Source organism: Syngnathus scovelli, chromosome 5 (genome assembly GCF_024217435.2).
Source record: "Syngnathus scovelli strain Florida chromosome 5, RoL_Ssco_1.2, whole genome shotgun sequence".
Classification (NCBI taxonomy): domain Eukaryota; kingdom Metazoa; phylum Chordata; class Actinopteri; order Syngnathiformes; family Syngnathidae; genus Syngnathus; species Syngnathus scovelli.
In genome coordinates, this window is record NC_090851.1 from 7,508,179 (window position 1) to 7,525,673 (window position 17,495).

The 17,495-nt window shown below is 41.8% G+C and overlaps 1 protein-coding gene across 2 annotated transcripts in view; it reads right to left on the minus strand.

Annotated features, from left to right (window-relative positions):
* The window catches only part of LOC125969534 (E3 ubiquitin-protein ligase SMURF2), a 34,313-nt gene that overhangs the window by 5,151 nt on the left and 11,667 nt on the right, over positions 1-17,495 (minus strand). The window contains exons 2-12 of one of the 2 annotated variants that reach the window (XM_049721715.2): positions 16,848-16,886; positions 15,869-15,977; positions 13,472-13,605; positions 10,987-11,052; positions 10,749-10,833; positions 10,247-10,330; positions 8,551-8,762; positions 7,330-7,414; positions 6,412-6,570; positions 5,935-5,988; positions 1,023-1,236 (exon numbers count right to left, since the gene is read on the minus strand). In XM_049721715.2, the coding sequence (XP_049577672.1) occupies positions 1,023-1,236; positions 5,935-5,988; positions 6,412-6,570; positions 7,330-7,414; positions 8,551-8,762; positions 10,247-10,330; positions 10,749-10,833; positions 10,987-11,052; positions 13,472-13,605; positions 15,869-15,977; positions 16,848-16,886 (1,241 nt within the window). Of the gene's footprint in view, positions 1-1,022; positions 1,237-5,934; positions 5,992-6,411; positions 6,571-7,329; positions 7,415-8,550; positions 8,763-10,246; positions 10,331-10,748; positions 10,834-10,986; positions 11,053-13,471; positions 13,606-15,868; positions 15,978-16,847; positions 16,887-17,495 lie in introns of both variants that reach the window. The other variant, XM_049721714.2, reaches the window with a different exon arrangement.

The window sequence follows — 17,495 nt, forward strand, 5'->3', positions numbered from 1 at the left end:
TAATAGCGGTTACCGTTCTCAAAGCAACATCATTTTTCATTTGATTTAACAGCACAAAATGTTTTTCCTTTCGACATGACGCAAGAGTGGACCTCTTGGGGGGAGTCCGGCCTCCAGAGGCTGAGTCTCAGTAAACATCTCTGCCCAACACAGCAAGCCACAGCTCTTGCTGTAAAGTCACAACAAGAGCTCGGCCGCTTTCAACATTTACATTGAAACGCTTCATCTGAGGCAGCATTGAGCTAAGTGCTGCCAGCAGCAGCTGTTCAACAGAACTTTGTGCAAAGCAGCAACTCGTGCTTGTGAAAGCACTGCACCTCAACCACATGCATCATGATGGATTTTTTACAATTCTCAAATGAATGTGTGGTACAGGACGCAGGTCAAGATAACTCTAAAGAAGCTGTTGTGCGTTTGCCACCTCAGTCTCTCTGCGCCAGACAGTGAGACGAAAGCAGCTCTGCACACTTCAACATCTGTCATGTCCAACGAGGATGAAGTCATATTTTTCATTGCTCAACTTGAACTTGTGAAGTTACGTCTGGCTCACCACCCTCGCCTTCATTGCCTCCGTAAGGCGCCCCGCCCCCGTCCCCATCCCGAGCTTCTTAGCTGCTGAAATCATCCTGAAAGAATGCCTCGCCTGGGTCAAACAAATGATTGGGAGAAGGAAAAGGAACAGAACGACACTCTGAGCTTGCGTGAGGGTCTTTCTGGTCTGCTTTTCCCTGGAAATCATAAAGTAATTCCAAGGACTGCTATGTTATTGGGCTGCCCCGGGCCTTTTTCTGGGGCACGTCATAAACACTTTGAAAGGAATTGCTCGTAAAATGCAAAGATGTTGAGAGCATTCCATTGTTTACAGGCATGTTTTGTCTAAAAAAAGCAAGGCATGTAATACATTTTGTATGCATACGAGTGAGTTGAAGGTTTTGCGTGTGCTTGTGTTGCACACGTTCAATCGCAGGTGTATGACACTTGGTGATTGGCTTCATTCTTTTCAGATATTCATTTTCTCTTACCTCAAAGATCTCCTCACGGCACACCTCGATGCGGCAGTGGCCCGCTTGCGGTTGTTGCTGAGAGAGTTCCTGACGTAGGATCTTGAGCTTTTGCACCAGATCTCGCTTGTACCTGGGCACCGTCAAGCACTCGGCCTCCTCCGGCAACTGGGCTGGGGAGAGAGTCTGCTGGGGGCCACTGGAAACTCCTTGGCCCTTCATCGGAACTGAATGGCTAGAGAGAATAGAGTGTGGTGGTGGCATTAGGCCTTTTTTTTTAATTGGGTACCGTCAACAACAAAGTGGATGAAGTGGATGGACCGAGGTGAACCTCCCCACCACAAGTGGAACTTCCATGACCCAGCCACAGGAGTGGCCACCCTTCTACTTTGAGGTAATGCTGGGAAAAGCAAAACATTTCTGCAAACTTAGCTTTTGTCTTTGTCACTCCAGACACTTCCTTGAATGCTACCAGTGAGGTTGAGTTAATTTACCACTCCGCCTCGGGTTCATCTATGCATGGTCAGTACAGCGGCCGAGACGCCCTCAAACCATCTCTGTGGTGTCGGCGGTGGGATGCCTGGGTGGCCTTCATAAAAACGTAATCCATCTCTCCCTTCAACAGGACAAGAGCCCACATTCTCCAGTGAGGAGATGCTGAGTCAGCAAATAGCCTCTTCACAAGAAGCTGCTGTCGTCTGCTGAGAGACGGGGGTGGGAGGGCTGGTCAAACAAAAGGCTTCTCACCGTGAGGTCTTCATTCACACATCAAGGAACGGGAAGCCTTCTAAGGTAGCAGTATATAAGCACCCACTTATTCCAACACGGCTCGTACACTTGAGGACCCCGGTTCAGTGGCTTGAGCCTTGCAGCCCTTCCAAACTAAACGGGTGCAGTGTTTCACGGCTCTGTCCCTGTATAATCAAGTCCACTGTTATTTATTTTTCTGGCAAGCACTGGGGCTTCTAGCATGTCAAAGTCTTTTCCCTGAAAAAAAGAGGAAAAGAAAAGATGGCCTTTAAACATAATGGAATGTGCTTTTTTTGACTGTAAGACGCCTCCTTTACAAAGCATATAATACAGCCCAAATTCAGCACACTTCTTTGGACAGCACACTGTAATTAAAAATACATTTTGACAAAGTTAATGGTCTCTGGTTTACAAACAAGAAAAGCTCTGCATATTTGATGGTGAATACAGAAAATGCCAGCATGGCAAATCTGAAAATCCACCAAGCTCTTCACCGCCACAAAATGGATAAAAAATGCTGACTGGAAGACAATGCAAATACAGCAAACATTCTTCTAAATGCTTGTGTGCATGTAGTCGAGAATGCTGGAATGAATGTTTCGCAAAAATATATGGTTAGACTTGGTCCTCATTCTGTATTCATATGTAGATGAATATAGTGAGGCGAGCCACAGACAGTATCTTTCAAATCCAAACCACAGCTTCTCCCCTTTGAAGAAATGCCGCCGGGCACTAATACGCCTGCTTTTACTGTCTTGCCTGCCACACCTTCATCCACTCATGGAAGGATTCTTCCACCATCCACAAGAGCCATCAGAATGAAGCCACGTCTTCAAAACGGAGCCCCCTTGATGGCCTTTTTGAGCTTGGAAAAGGGGTGGGGAGCAAATCATTTACATGGAACTCGGCCCAGTGAGTGTGGAGGTTTCTCCGGCGAGGCAATGTTCTTCTTGGCCAGGAAGTGTCAGCTCAGCTGCTTAGGGTATATTGAGCAAGAATGTTGTCATGGAAAGCAACCACGACTGGTCATGCCACAACTCTTGCCTCTTCTCGCAGCATCTCTTTTTAGACGTGCTGAATGACCGTCTGGCTCGAGTTGAAGAGGAAAACTAGTATCTCAGGTTTGAAATATCTCTTGTGATGCCCGTCCTGGAACTTTTCTGGCACGTTTTATGAACAGAAAAAGGCTTTTCCGAGGTTCTGCGGGGCAGTAATAAGTGCTGAGTGGGTGCAGTGGTGTTAAAGCTGCACCCGTCGCCGCCACCCCCCCCCCCCACCCAGGAACGAGAGTCAAAGGGGCCTTTATGAATCCATCTGCTGAGGGCATCAGCTGGGGTTCCTGCATTGTAAGAGAGAACTGGTCCAAACTACGGCACGGCTACTGACTCTGAAGTTGAATGCGTGCTGAAAAAATTATTTATCTGGACTTCTCTTTCTAGCATGAAGATCAGAATTGATCCATTTGAAGCCTAATAAGAATATAATAACACCAACCAACAAAACTGTAGCATGCTGTACCTACTTTTTTTCATTTCACATCTTCAAGATGCAGAGTGAAGAAATGATTGGGAAGCTATGTGCTTACTGGAGAAACACACTTGGGAACGTGGAACTTTCAAGCAGCTCGGGCACACATTTATATATGGTAAATTATGGCAGTGGTATATTCAAACTGTGAAAAGTAAGTAATCCTCACGACTCAAGACATTAAAGCAAATATTTAAATAAAACATAATGTTGTTCTTGGGGCAATACCCGCTTTGGCCCACTAAATCAGAATCCACGAGTGACTAAAAATACCTTCAGCAAACAGTGACGCAACTTCTCAGATGTACACTATGTGCTGGTGCATGGGAGGAAGCAAACTATGGGAGAGACAGTGTGGCAGACCACAGTAATGTGGCCGTGTCTGACTGTCTGACAAGTGTCTGACAACAGCAGCCTTCCACGGCCTAAGATGGACGGACGCCATACCCGCTACCAGAAATATGTTTGAAACAGATCCGTGCCATGCCTATGTCGAGGAACACAGAGGTGTCAACAACAGACACAATGTTGCATCACATTTCTTCTGCTCTATTGTGGCACAAAAAAACACCAAATGCTTCTGAATGCGGAAGACAAAAACATTGACAAATACAAAGAAGCAGAAGCACTTAAGGGAAAAAAACTGGCTGATAAAAATGGCAAGGAAAAATTGCCCTACATGGAAATCATTCTATTCAACAGCCTTTTGTCTCTGGCAGCGATAGAGCAACACAGATGTCTGCACGTTTTGTTGTCAGATGAGGTTGACACACAAAAGCCAGTACATTTCATTCAAGAGCATTATCAAGTCAAATGTGTTTGTACGTATGGTATGAATCCCCATGCACTCGCGCCCGGAATCTCTTTTCCTGCCAACTTGTGATGGATTTACACAAAACAGGTCGACTTTGGCCTCCACCACGAGCATTAGCACAAGGCAGCGTGCAGTAACTGATCCTGACATACAGGTACCACCTCCATCAAGGACATTCAAAAGTAATTGGGTCAAAGCCTTGCTAGATTTTAGCTGGGTCACGGTGTGTTCATGTGAACGACGTATAGCGTTGTTGGGTAAAATGTCCCCAAATCTGCGTGATAAAAGACAGATGTCCTGACAGTGAGCCAACGGAGAGGCTTATAACTTTAACAGTTTTTGGAACAGCGCAGAGGGTGGGGAGCAGCAGAGAGATTGAGGACAAGAGCTGATAGGGTAGTGGTGGTGGTAAGGTTCGGGGGGGGGGGGGTTGGATAATAATAGAGATGCAACGGTAAAAAGCCTCTTAAAGGCCTCTGCAGACAGTAAGCGAAGACTAGCATGCCCATGCAGGAACAATTACATTTTGTTTCCAAGGCATGTGCCTTATTCTGCTCATCTGCCTTCTGCTGCTGTTAAACAAGCCATTTTGAGTCACGATAAGCAACAAGTAAACAGAGCAGCGCCAAAGTCTGCAAGAATAAGCCTACAGTTTAGGTTCGGGAAAGGGGAAAACGCTGTAAGGACATTTAGGCACTTGGGAGCGGTAGCTGACAATGGATGAAGTCATATTGCAATGTACCCAGGGAAAAGCCAGCAAATCACCACGTGATGCATCTTTGTCACTGACAACATTCATATGGGAAGAATTTTTCATTTTCAAGGTAAAGAGCATTCAATAGCAACAGCAAGTGGTGCACAAATGACAGCGCTTCACAAATCCATCCATTTTGCCTGTTATCATGTCTGCAAACGGGAGAATCGGATGTTGTCACGCAACCTTGTCGATCCAAATAATGAAAGAAGATGAAAGTCCAGCTGACATGCTATGTCAAGGTGAGTTGAATTTACACCTGCTGTTTCTAAGATTCCTTATGTAGAGCATCCCAACCTTTTTCATTCTGACAGAGAGAGGCTCCATTAGAAAGTAGTTCCAGTTAATTTGGACTTTCTGCACCTTGTCTGGCCTCTGTTAGAACTCCCCGAATAAAGAGTTAAGACAAGCAGCTAATGATGCAGGCTGAAGAACATAGCTGAGCTCTGACTTACATCCAGAGGCGGTTCTCACACACACACACCCGCACGCACGCCCGCCCACACGCACGCACACACACATGGATACCATTTGACCAAAAGGCCAGATGCTGACTTCCCAAACATGCCTCTCGTACTAGTTTCTGTTATTACTGCAAGTGCTTTTGACTTTAAGATAATACAAATTTAAAATCTTTCAATAGCTCTGTTGCTTTTGTTTAAATGCTTCCTGCATGCAAATATGAGCAGACTAATAAAAGTACATTGCACAACTGGACAGGCCTTGATACTAAAGTCATAACTCAGGACTGTGGGTTAAATGATTTCCATAGATGATACATTTATGGCTCTATCACTTAGTTGTCTTTTCTTTAGCACATTTGTACTTGGCCAAGAAAGCCAAGCTTGCAAATATAATGCCATCATTTGAGTTGTCCAATAGATGATAGATGGAGGAAATTGGCCACAGTATGTCAGAAAGTATGTGGTAGAGTGATTGTATGAAAACATCTGTCACCTGTGGATGTTCATCATAATTCTCTTCAAGTACGTCAGCAATGGTACGTGTGTGTGTGCGTGTGTGTGTGTTGTCTGGATGCAATTACTGTGTGTAGGCTGTGCACATTTCAGTGTGTGCGCACGTGTTACCTGTGGTTAGTGTTTTGGCTGTCTGTGACCACACGGGATCCATTTGGACTGGGGCTGCTGGAGGGAAGCAGGAGTGGAGAACGTGGAGGGAAAAAGAGAACGGGAAGTGAGCCATAAAAGAGAAGGTGAATGACAGAACAGGGGGTTGAAGCACAGAAACAAGTGGGGACAAAAGTTAGGGAAAAGCGAGACAGGATAAAATAAAGACAGAGAGGGGTACAAAAGCAAAGCGCTCATTACAAGGTGTTTTTTTTAAGCAATTCTATAATTACCACATAAATACAGTGTACATCACATTACAATTCTATTTCAATCATACTACGTTGACTCAAACAAATTCATGTAGCCGCATGATAATCTATTTTTTTAATTAACACAGACGCCATTGTAATTCTACTTTTTTTTTTTTTTTAGCATGATCTATAATTTTCCACAACTGGAAAATGTCTGAGTAGGGTTAATGATTCCTTTGCTTACTTGAGAACCCGATGCAGGTTAGCAGACAGTCTCGGGTCTGTGAACTGGGTAGTTCGATTGTTGTGGTCCACAAAGTAGACGCGGCCGGTCGCAGTGTTTCTAATCTCCCAGCCTGGCGGCAGAGGGCCGAGTTCCTCGCAGTTCACATTACTCAAATCCCTGGATGACCATCAGAAACCATTAGCAGCAGTCATGCCAAATGAAATGGTTATTGGCATTACGTTTGATCTACGCTATGCAGGGTGCTTCATCTAGGTCGTGTAAAGAAAAGTGGCTGTAACTGAGTTGACATTTTTTACACAGGGCATGATTGTATTTATCACACAGGACCTTTTCAATAAGATCACATAGCCATGGCTTTTAACAGACTTATCCCTCCGGCAAACTCCTTGCTCCACTTTGTTAATTCTTTTTCTCTCCTGTACATTGACCATTATGAGGACACCAAAGCCCTAATGTCCTGGTGTGTATGTGTGCACGCTGTCCTTGTATTGAGGCAGTACGCATTAGTCATGGACACAGAGCACATGCCTCGCTGCACCCATCAACATACTAGGTCATTTTAGAAACCTCGTCCAAAGGGAACAAACACAGAGGTGGCATCTATGGGTTTGGCGCTTTAGATGCATGCTTCATCTATGAGCTGCAGCTGCACAGAGCGATCCTCAGAAATGTACTCAGCAATCCAAAAGAACACATTGGAGCGCTTGTGGAATTGCGAGTGGAGATCTTCTTGCAGGTGGTGTGTTTGGTTATTCCAACAATTTTCTTCCAACTGAGGAAAGGTCATTCCTTTGGGTGATCCTGACTGAATGTAACAAATGCCTAAAATACTTTCGATTTCTGAATGCATATATAAGTCTTCATGTACATCTAAAGAATCAATAGCGAGGAAGTAAATACGAAGGCGATGGCTACCTGGGAACGCGAGGGTCGTGCCAGGTGCTGACTCCAGTCTGTGTGTGCAGGAAGTACACTTGACCCTGTTGAGTCGTTCGTTGCTCTAAGAAAAGACAGAAAAAGACTTTAATTAAAAATTGCCAAAGAGGTCTACTCATCTGGCCCTGAGAGAAGAAAGAATGACTCAGTTGGTGTACTATGGAGAGGTCTGTTTATAATTAATGAGATGCGTAATCTGTCGGAATCACAGTTGACCAAAGTCTTTTCTTAAGACAGCAATGTATCCCATAATTCATTCAGAGACCTTCTCCAACAGGATAAGGCCATATAACAACTTACAAACGGTACTTATGTTTGGATCATGCCAAAACTGCTAATATAAAAATTGAGCCAAAGACACCAACAGGATGGGAGTGTGGGGGTGTCCATGTGTAATTTTTTAACAGCTTGTAAAACCTCTGTTGTATCATTTTTCTGTCTCTCTAGTTCAGTGGGTTCAGTTTGAAAAGAAAGCTCACCGACTAGCAGTGGAGCATCAGTGACTCACTTTGTCCAAGTGAGGCCAGCGTCACACATAGTAGGGATCCAACAGTGCCACCCTAAAATACTTGCATACACCATCGTCTTTTGAGGAACGATTCATTTTTAAAGACTCATAATTAAAGGGGAAGTCAACCCCCAAATTTCCTTGACAATAATATATTCTATATGCCCTCACTAAGCTCAACCTGGCATTGTGATTATCATTGCGTTTGCGGAATATGTTTTTGCGGAAAAATTGACCTGTTTTTATCCATCTTAGGGGGCAGCCATTTTGCCACTTGCTGTCGACTAAAGATGACATCAGAGTTGCTCAGTCACAACCAATCACAGCTCACCAGTTTCCAGAAGCTGAGCTGTGATTGGTTGTGACCTGAAAGTCATTTTCCGTCACCAGCAAGTGGCAAAACAGCTCCTCCCTAAGATGGATAAAAACAGGTGTATTTTGCCCGTTTGATTCACATTCCACAAACAAAACAATAATCAGAACATTGTGTTTCAAAGGTTTGAAATATTCTATCTATCACACAGCTAAATAAGGTAACAATTTAGTGGTCATAATGCTGTGGCTGGTTTATTCTTTGAATGAGGCATACCAGACCATTTAGTAATTACTAAAATGACACAATCAAGTCCAAATAACATTTTGCTTCAACACTGTGCGCGTGTAAATGAACGTGTATCTCTGCCATCTCTTACCATAACCCTCGGGCAGGTCGGGAGGCGTGTGCAAGTGCGTTCGACTCATGTAGTTGCGGTGTCGTTGTGATCGCACCCGTCTCTCTTGGAGTCGCTGTTCTCCGGGTGGGCCGCTGGCCTCTGCCCCGTTAACGGGCGTCATCACTGGTGTATTCTCATCCACCACACAGCTCAAAGGACGCCCGGATGGGCTGGAGTACTCTGAAGCTGGCCTGGAAGAAACCAACATGTATTTTTACTGTTTTGAACATCACTTCTGCTTTCATGCTTTCAACCGCAGCTTTGACTTACTCCTTCACATAGCAAAGTAGCCTAAGCACAAAAACAATATTCAATGTGGCTCTGAAGTAGGCTGACAAACAAAATGAGTTTTCAATTATTTGTAACATGTTTAATTGGTTGCAATGTGGAAATAATGAAAAGTATGGTCGAATACGAGTTTTGATAAGTGTGGTTGCGTGGTTATTTGAAAGCTTGGTCCAAAAATGTGCTAATGTGCGGTCGGAGGCTTTCTTTCTTGTCCTGGTGTCTAGACAAACAAATTAAGAAGCGTGTAATTATGGTATCATCATCCCTCAAAAGGCGACATGCATTTGAAGGTTCTGAATATTTATGCCGTATTAGTAGTGAACAGGAGGTTCTCACAACACTGAATCTTCAGTATGTTTGTGAGCTACTTAAGAGCAGGATGTCGACAGCAGATATCTGATAAGCAAACACAAACACAGACTGTCTGGCTTACTGACATTTGTGTGTGTAACAAGTCTGACCACTGTCTGGCTATCCACAGTAACTGACGCCTTGGTTATCAAAAACCTCGAACCCCTGTCTGTCAGCCCACCTCCTCCTCACTCCTTCCTCCTTCCATTTCCTCTTCCTCCTCCCCTCTCACTACCTCCTTTTCCACCACAGCTTAACACTAACCACCAACAATTTGCTCACTAAATGGATTAAGAATGATATGGAGAGAAAAAGTAAAAAATGTTAACCGATGCGATCAAATAAAAAGCACGGAAACAAAACTTGATTACAGAGTGTTTTTTCAACAATTCCTCAACCATTTCACTCGGGCACCAATAAAATCGAGCCAATTTCTTCATTTATGTTCACTATTCAGATTTTTCATTTCACTGCTTACCTTGCTTTGTGGCGGCCACTAAAACTGCAAAGAAAGTGCAGTTGAGGTAGGCGTTTTGTTTGCTTACTCCCTGACGGCTCCCGCTGATACGGGTCAAGAAGGAAGGCGACAGTCGTTCCGGCAGGAAAACGGGCCAAGTAAAACCTCGCTGTTCGACTGGCTGGCTTACTCGCAAACGTATTTGGGTATTGGTGTGCATGCGTGAGCTGAAGTAGGGTGGGGTGGAGTTAAAGGAAGTTCACATATTACCGACACGAGAAGGGGTCATTTGAAGTCAGTTAAATAAAGACCCTCCTATTGCTTTTTGCACAGTTGTTGTGAAAGTGCTAAATAAATAACAATTTACCGTGTTGTATTGTACCATATTGTATTTTTTATTTATTGTGTTAGCGTGAATGACAGATGTCTGGTGTGAAACGTGCCATATTGTGTATTAATACTTCTTTGTTTAAAATCATATTACTTCACAAGGTTAATGATGTAAAGTACCTATATAAATGATCATATTATTTTCATTTCGTTTTACATTTCTCAAAGTTAAGTGCAAAAGCAACGTACCTGGTAGGTCTCTCCCATTGTGTGGTGCGTGTGATGTGGTTCAGGTACTGTATTCTTCCAGAGGCTGTTCTTCTCTCTTCCCATCTGTTTAACACGTAAATTAAAACAAGAGTTTTTTTTCTTTGTTGCATCGTAAAATATAAGAAAAACATTGTTGATGTTTTGCATTGTGTTGCTTTGAATAAAGCATAATAAAATGTAAAAAAAATAAATCTGGGAAGGTAAAAATGATGTTTTCTTTTAGATGTACAAAAAGCCAAGAGAATGCACAGTTAGAAATTCTCCAACATTGTTAGAACGCACTGATAGTGAAGTAAATAAAACAAATAAAAATCTAGGCGTGGAAAAAATCAACAAGGAAAGGTAAAAAAATATGCACTCTTCAACTCATCAATGGATGAAAATGTGTGTCCTAAGAAAACAAGTATATGTGAAGGATGTTTTCTTACTAAACTCGTGAAAGCACAGCGAACACAAGCTTCTTCACAAACATCATACTGACCCATCAGGTAAGTCGTTGTCAAAGAGGCGACTGCAATCCACCACTGGTCCTCCGGTACCTATGCGGTCTCTTGATTGAAGACTTACTATAAGAGACGAAAAAGATAAACACTTTACCAAATCACTCAGTTTTATGACATATAAACACCGGTTTACATATAATGCCACTGATGCAAATGCAAAATAATAGGAAAAGGAATAAGTCCATGTACTGATTGATCATAAAAGTGTTGCTTTACCTACTATCTGCCCTCTGACTGTGTCATTATCGTTTGGGCCAAGCTTATTGAGGTCCAGTCTTTGATCTGCAAAGGGTAGAAGGATTCCCATTAATTCAGCACATATCCAAAGGTCACATCATGTCATACAGAAAGGAAAGTAATTCACGCTAAATCTAGATGCAGTACACAAGAACTTGACAATTGTACTTAAAAATAATATAAAAAAAACATTGAATACTATATTTTATATTTGTATGAATCTCATAACCGAGCAAAATGAGCTGGGATCCAAGTCTTATGGTTCCTTATTGACTCAAGAACCAGACCTACTGGGAACAGTACAGATTTTTACCTTCCTTTTACATCCATGAATTGATGAATGTGATATGAGCACTTGACGGCCTAAATAACTTTGTTCCAAGAAGCGTGTGAGCATCTGTTCCTTATACACGTCTAGACTAAACATACATTTTCTTTCTAAATAAAAGGCCACCATTGAGACAGTACATTTATAGTTCTCAACCACGAGCACTCACCACACCATTTAACTCCTAAAGGCTATGAAGAATGTGCAAACCTGCACTGTGTGTGGCTGTAAATGAAAACTTCCATGGAAGGTGTGGCTATGTTTTTCTATCTGTCCATTAATGTTGTGTGCAATATGATTTAAAAAGTAATGATAATAATGAAAGAGTAACATCACAGGTATGTTTAGAAAGCTATCTGATGCGTGTTTGTGAAGTGAGGCAGAGGATGTTGAGGTTTGTGACCACAACACAACAGGAAGAGGAGCTGGAAGAGGAGCTCGGTATGCTGCCAGATAGATTTCTAGAAATCCAGGACAACCCCATTTGGGGTTTTGAAACTTTGTTTGTATAGAAACTGAAACAGTTTTGTACAACTTTGGCTTTAAGTTGAATGACAAGTCAGCTATGGCTAGGAATAAACCCTCTAGGAATCACGGAGATTCCAGTAATGTGTGTGTGAGCGCTTTTTTCGTGTCCATGTATGTTTGCATCTTGGTCAGACCACAGAATGAGTGCGGTTCACATTTGCTGCACACTGGACAAGGACAAAGGATTTATGTGCAAATTGGTGTGCTGCAATTGCTCATGCTTCCTGTGGCTCCGATTAAGTATAGTGTCTAGAATGCTGGCTATACAATAACGTGGCCAGCCTGGAGCCGGACAGGAGAATGTAGTGTCTGTTTTAGAAAACCGTGTGCAAATCTAAAGTGCATGCCCTTTGGCCCTGGATAGGTGACAGCATTGTACTTGACTGGCACCATCATAAGACCTTTTTTTGGCAAGGTTGATCCTGCTCTATAGTTGGGAGACTACAATCTGGATTTAACAAAAATGTCACTAAGTATTTGGAGTTGACGCAAGAGGCTCTTAAACTCCACCACATTCATTCAGGGAAACCCAGACAGTTCAGATAAAAGGACATTATTTATTAGTGATATCCTGATGGCAGCAGTTACATGATCCTGCTTGACTCCAGTGCTTTGCTGCTCTCCATTAGAGATAAATGACTCATCTTCAATGTCCTCCTTAAAGGGTTATACTCTCTATTAAACTTCATTCAATATTCACAAGTCAGTCACTTGGTCACATAAAGTAGCTCAACCATGACATCTACGCCTCTTTTCAATAGTTCATGTCTAGAGCAGGAATGAGGAAAAAAAATATTTGCAAGTAAATGAATTATAGCCAAGTAATATATTGCTGATTTTCTTAAGTTTACTTGTCTGTGGTGACTTGGGTATGATCACCATTTTTTGCATTGTGTTAAAAAATGACTCCACTTTTAATAACGTTTTAAAACAAACCAGACATTCAATATTTACAAAATCAAACATGCTGATGGCGTAGTTCATATCTTTGCTGTCAAAGTAATTAAATACTAGATATTTAGTAAACATACACCTGAATATTACAACATTGGCAATAGGTGTGGGATTCGCAGACTTAACTTGCTATATTTCACCAAGAATAACAATATCTCGATTAAGCAACAGTGGTAAAAGAAAGAAATGCTTGTTGAAATTTATAAGTGTCATAAGGCTGTGTGTTGTGTATTTTTCTCCACACGAAATTGACTTATTGACAAAGCAGACTTGCTTCAAAGTTGCTAAAATTAAGTTAAAAAAAACAACAACTAATCATTGAGTGTACAACTTGGACACCGCTTGTGGATATGACTGAATAAATAGAAACAGTAGAGGGTGGTTTGAGAAATTCACAAAGGATGGGAAATAGTTTGGCACTTCCGGTATACTGTTACTGACGGCAGAGTGTGTGCGTGCTTGTGGTCAGGGAGCGCGACTTGACATAAGGGAAGTGGCTGTTATTTTGACAAGTCAGTGAAGGCTATCGTTCAATTGATATGACTCAGCATTATTCCAGGTGTCCAATAAATACATTGTCACCCCAATCACTCCAATGTGATATAAGATAATGATAATGGCGTGTCAATTTTCCAAAGGTGAACGACAACTTACAGCCGGTGTCTTTAAGTCTGTTGATAGCATTTGAGAGGAGGCGGACGCAACCGAGAAAACCAGCTCCTTGCTTTTTGTGTATCTTCTTGTGGTTCCAAACACTGATAGTGATGGAATCTGCCTTTCCAATATACCTGGAGGGAAACAAACAAACATACAATGGTGTGAAAAAGTGTTTTATATATTGACATATTATCGATGTTTTCCCCAATAAATCAAATCACCATTTAAAAACTGCACTTCACGTTTACTCACGATTTCTTTGGTTGATCTTTCTATTTGTTTGATGACCCTAAAGTATTGAAATTATGCAACAAAAAAATAGATGAGGCAAATACTTTTTCCTGGCATTTTATTCTTAAGTCAGAAATTAAAACTAAACATTATAGAGCACATTGCAAAGTTAGAGTTTTAGCACTTAGGCATCCTTGTACTCAGCTTTGAAATGTTACCTAAGAGTCTTTCCTAAGAGTGAGAACATATGCCGGGATTGTGGTGTAGACGTTCAGGCTGAGCAATAAGAGAAGACACAGATTTGAAAGTAAGTGTGTGAAAATGTGGTTTTGCTGATTTAGTGCAAAGGAAGCCTGTCTAGTCAGTGTTAAAAAAAGAGAGGAAATGCAGATGACGTGCTTTATATCTGCGGTACAGACAGATGTTATGTTTTGAAATTAGAGTAAACATATCTTGCCTGAGTTCACACTCAAATACACAACAACAAATGGCTGGACCCACAAACACAGAATAGCAGCACGTCAGCCTTGTAATATGACATCTGGCAAGGTAAGGTGTTCCCTAATGAAAACCACTTCAAAATGTCAAAATGTTTATTATGACAACTAAATCTCGGCATTTAGAACTAGTCATATTAAAATTATAATTACAACCCCTGTGGCTTGTGATTCTGACCAGGATGCAGTGGCAGGGCTTGGCAGCCTTGCTCTGTCGTATACTATGAGCTCATTGTACATTTTCCACTTTTTTAATGAGAAATAGATGACAAGTTATTTTGCTTATCCAGGTGAGTTAATCAACAGCGTCTATGCCAAGAATTAAATTTGGCGAGAGAAAAAGGGTGTGATTATTATTATTTAAAAGGATTACACTACTCAGGGCAATTTACAAATGGAGAAACGTGAACAAAGGTTGAAGGGCACACAATATAGTACCTATTTTATTATCATTCTGTGAACAAAATATTTTAGTCTAACAACATGGTGGCCCCGCTAATGGTCCCAAAATATAGTTTTCAGTGTGTAGATGTCATATTACACAGAGATGGGGGTTGTAAATAAACTAGGGGCCTGCTGCCGACGCACGTGGCCATAAAAAAGGACACGATAGCGACGCTTGTGAAACTGGAGTCTGCATATTGGGGGGTGTGGCAGATTGGGAAGCCACCAAGCCCACAGTCCCATCTGCTTTCAGTGGCATGATAGTCATTTCCTGAAGCAGAGGAAGAGGCCAGGGGTCGCTGGCGGCGAGCACGCTTCACTGAACGGTCCAAAAGGGGGAAGAGCATTATGTAAAAGCGGAAGGAGATTTGATGTGGATAGATACTGTCGGTGACGAAGGAGCAATGGAAATAAGAATTAAATGTCCGATAGGGTTAATGGTGCCGAGCAGGAGACTTTTCCGATAAAGGTTAGAGTTAGTTCTCACAAGAACGAGTCAATTCAGTATCATTGGGATTGCCAAAATCGACGGAGAAAGTTAAATTGACAAAGAAGACCCCTGTAAGACATTCAAATAAAATGGCACCTACAGGATTATGATCAAACTAAAGTCGAGAGCAGTTTTGTTCACAGAGGTCATTTTCAACCAAAAAGCTATTATTCTGTTTCCAAAATATAAGCGGAATTCACAGAAGGAACAAAACCATTCAAATTAGTCTGGGTTATTTTTCCTGGCCAGTTGACATATAAAGACAGACCTGCATATTCCAAAACCTTCAGGATGTTTTGTTCCTGTGCTTCACAGCTTTCGGCAGAAAGAACATAACTTAAACGGCGTTCCCCAAACACTTGCATAGCAACAACAATACAACAAGGCTGCATTCAAATTTTAAAGGCCCGCTGTAATTGGCTGAATATTGGCACTTATTTAATAGGTCTGGAATTACAAATGATTTCTGCAATAAAAATCCTGCCCCTAAAAGACTAGTAGTAGTGATTTTAGGGTTATTCTCATCAGATGTCCAAGAACTTTTTTTATTAAGAACTTTATCCACGACACAGTAAATTTAGTGCCCAGTATACCAAGACATATCTGGGCAGAAAACAGGCATTTCAATGCAAATTATTTTTGGACAGATTTTTCCAACACTGATTGATATCATTGAAAATGAATGCCACTTGAACATGAGTACAAGCATGAGTAGCATTCGGGTCTACTTACAGATCATAATGCTGATTCCATTTTGGGTCCAATGTATTTCTCACAGTATCTGTAGAGTGGCACTGCCCGGAGCCATCCACCACCACTTTGGCAAAAGGATCAGGTAACCCTGTCGAGCACAAACAAAAGTCAGACATATAGTATGTGAAGTTTGGTTAGCAATGAACAAATAAACAATCAAACTAATAAACATTACAAGTAATTTAAAGGTTTTTAGGTGATTCTTGCAGAAGCAATTGTGTTTTTAGTCTGATAGAGATACTCTGGTTAAACGAAGTGAATTGTAAAATAAAATAGCAACTGTTAATCTTCATCCAATTAACGAAATAGCATAGTAAACTACTGCCAAAGAAAATCCTCGCTGAAACCCAGAAAGGCTGGAATTGCACGTGTCCCAATACTTAGAGCTAGACTGGACAAATAGGGTCTTACCAGACCATATGACATTTGAGTAATCTGATCAGGGATCCATTTATGACTGTGCAAGTCACTTGTCATTTCTTAAGGCTTAATCGTGAACAACTGTTGCAGGCCAAACCCGTTTGGTTGCTTTAGATGGGCTTTCCGCTCATACGTTGTGTTTGTGCAAGAAAAGAGGAAATTAACCCATTATGGTTTGAATGACCTGACATGTCTACGGGAAAATTCTGGATGCTGGCTGAATGAAATGTTACAGTTACTGGCAAATACCCAAGATGTTTTGATTTTTTTTTTTATTGTATCTTGCATGCCAACGGCACAGCAGAAAATAATTATTTGTGCTAATTTATCTAAAACCATAACCTAAAGCAAAATGTTGACAGAAGTAGCAGTACTGAGGAATAAAAGATCCTGTGTCTTCCTTACACAGAATTTTTTTTTTGTTTGACAGTTACCTAATTTAGAGAGAGCCTTCAAACTATAGCCCCTTGCCTTCACTCAAATGCACAAGGGATCTGTTGGACGAGAATAGCAACACATCAAAATGGGTTTTACTTACGGAAGAAGTCTTTCTTTGCCAGGTTCTTTGCACAGAGGACTGGAAGAGAAGTACAAAGAGCAAAAGATTGAAACGAATGGTAAAGATGAGTACAATACACATATCAGACAAACGTCAGCATATATTGGAGATTTAAAGACAAACAAGCAATTTCTCATGTGAGCGCATGCGCTAAATGCCTTTGTCGGAAAATAGTGCGTGCACGAAAGACACTCATCTGAGCCGCTCTTCCTTTCTTGGAGACAAGGCATACATAGACATTAGATTGAGGAAACAAAACAAAGATATTTCATTTTGGGACGCTAAGCCATGATTACACTGCTGAGATGCGGAAATCTTGACAGGGCCCAAAATGACAGTCAAAAAGAATCTGACAGAATCACACCGCAAAAGATGTGGGACACAAGTGAACACGTCTCGACACAAATCAAATTACATGGGCTGGGCTGGGTCAACACTAACCATCAGCTCGTCAGAAAAAAAAATGCCGACAGTATGGGGCGCAGGCCAAGTCCAAGGCCGCCAGGACTGCATCCTGTGGGACAAGCAGACACCATGTTGTCGGCAGACGGGGCCCGCAGTCTTGGCGCGACATTTATGAACGACAAAAAGGATCACTTATGTTTAAATGGGTCATTATAGCCTAGA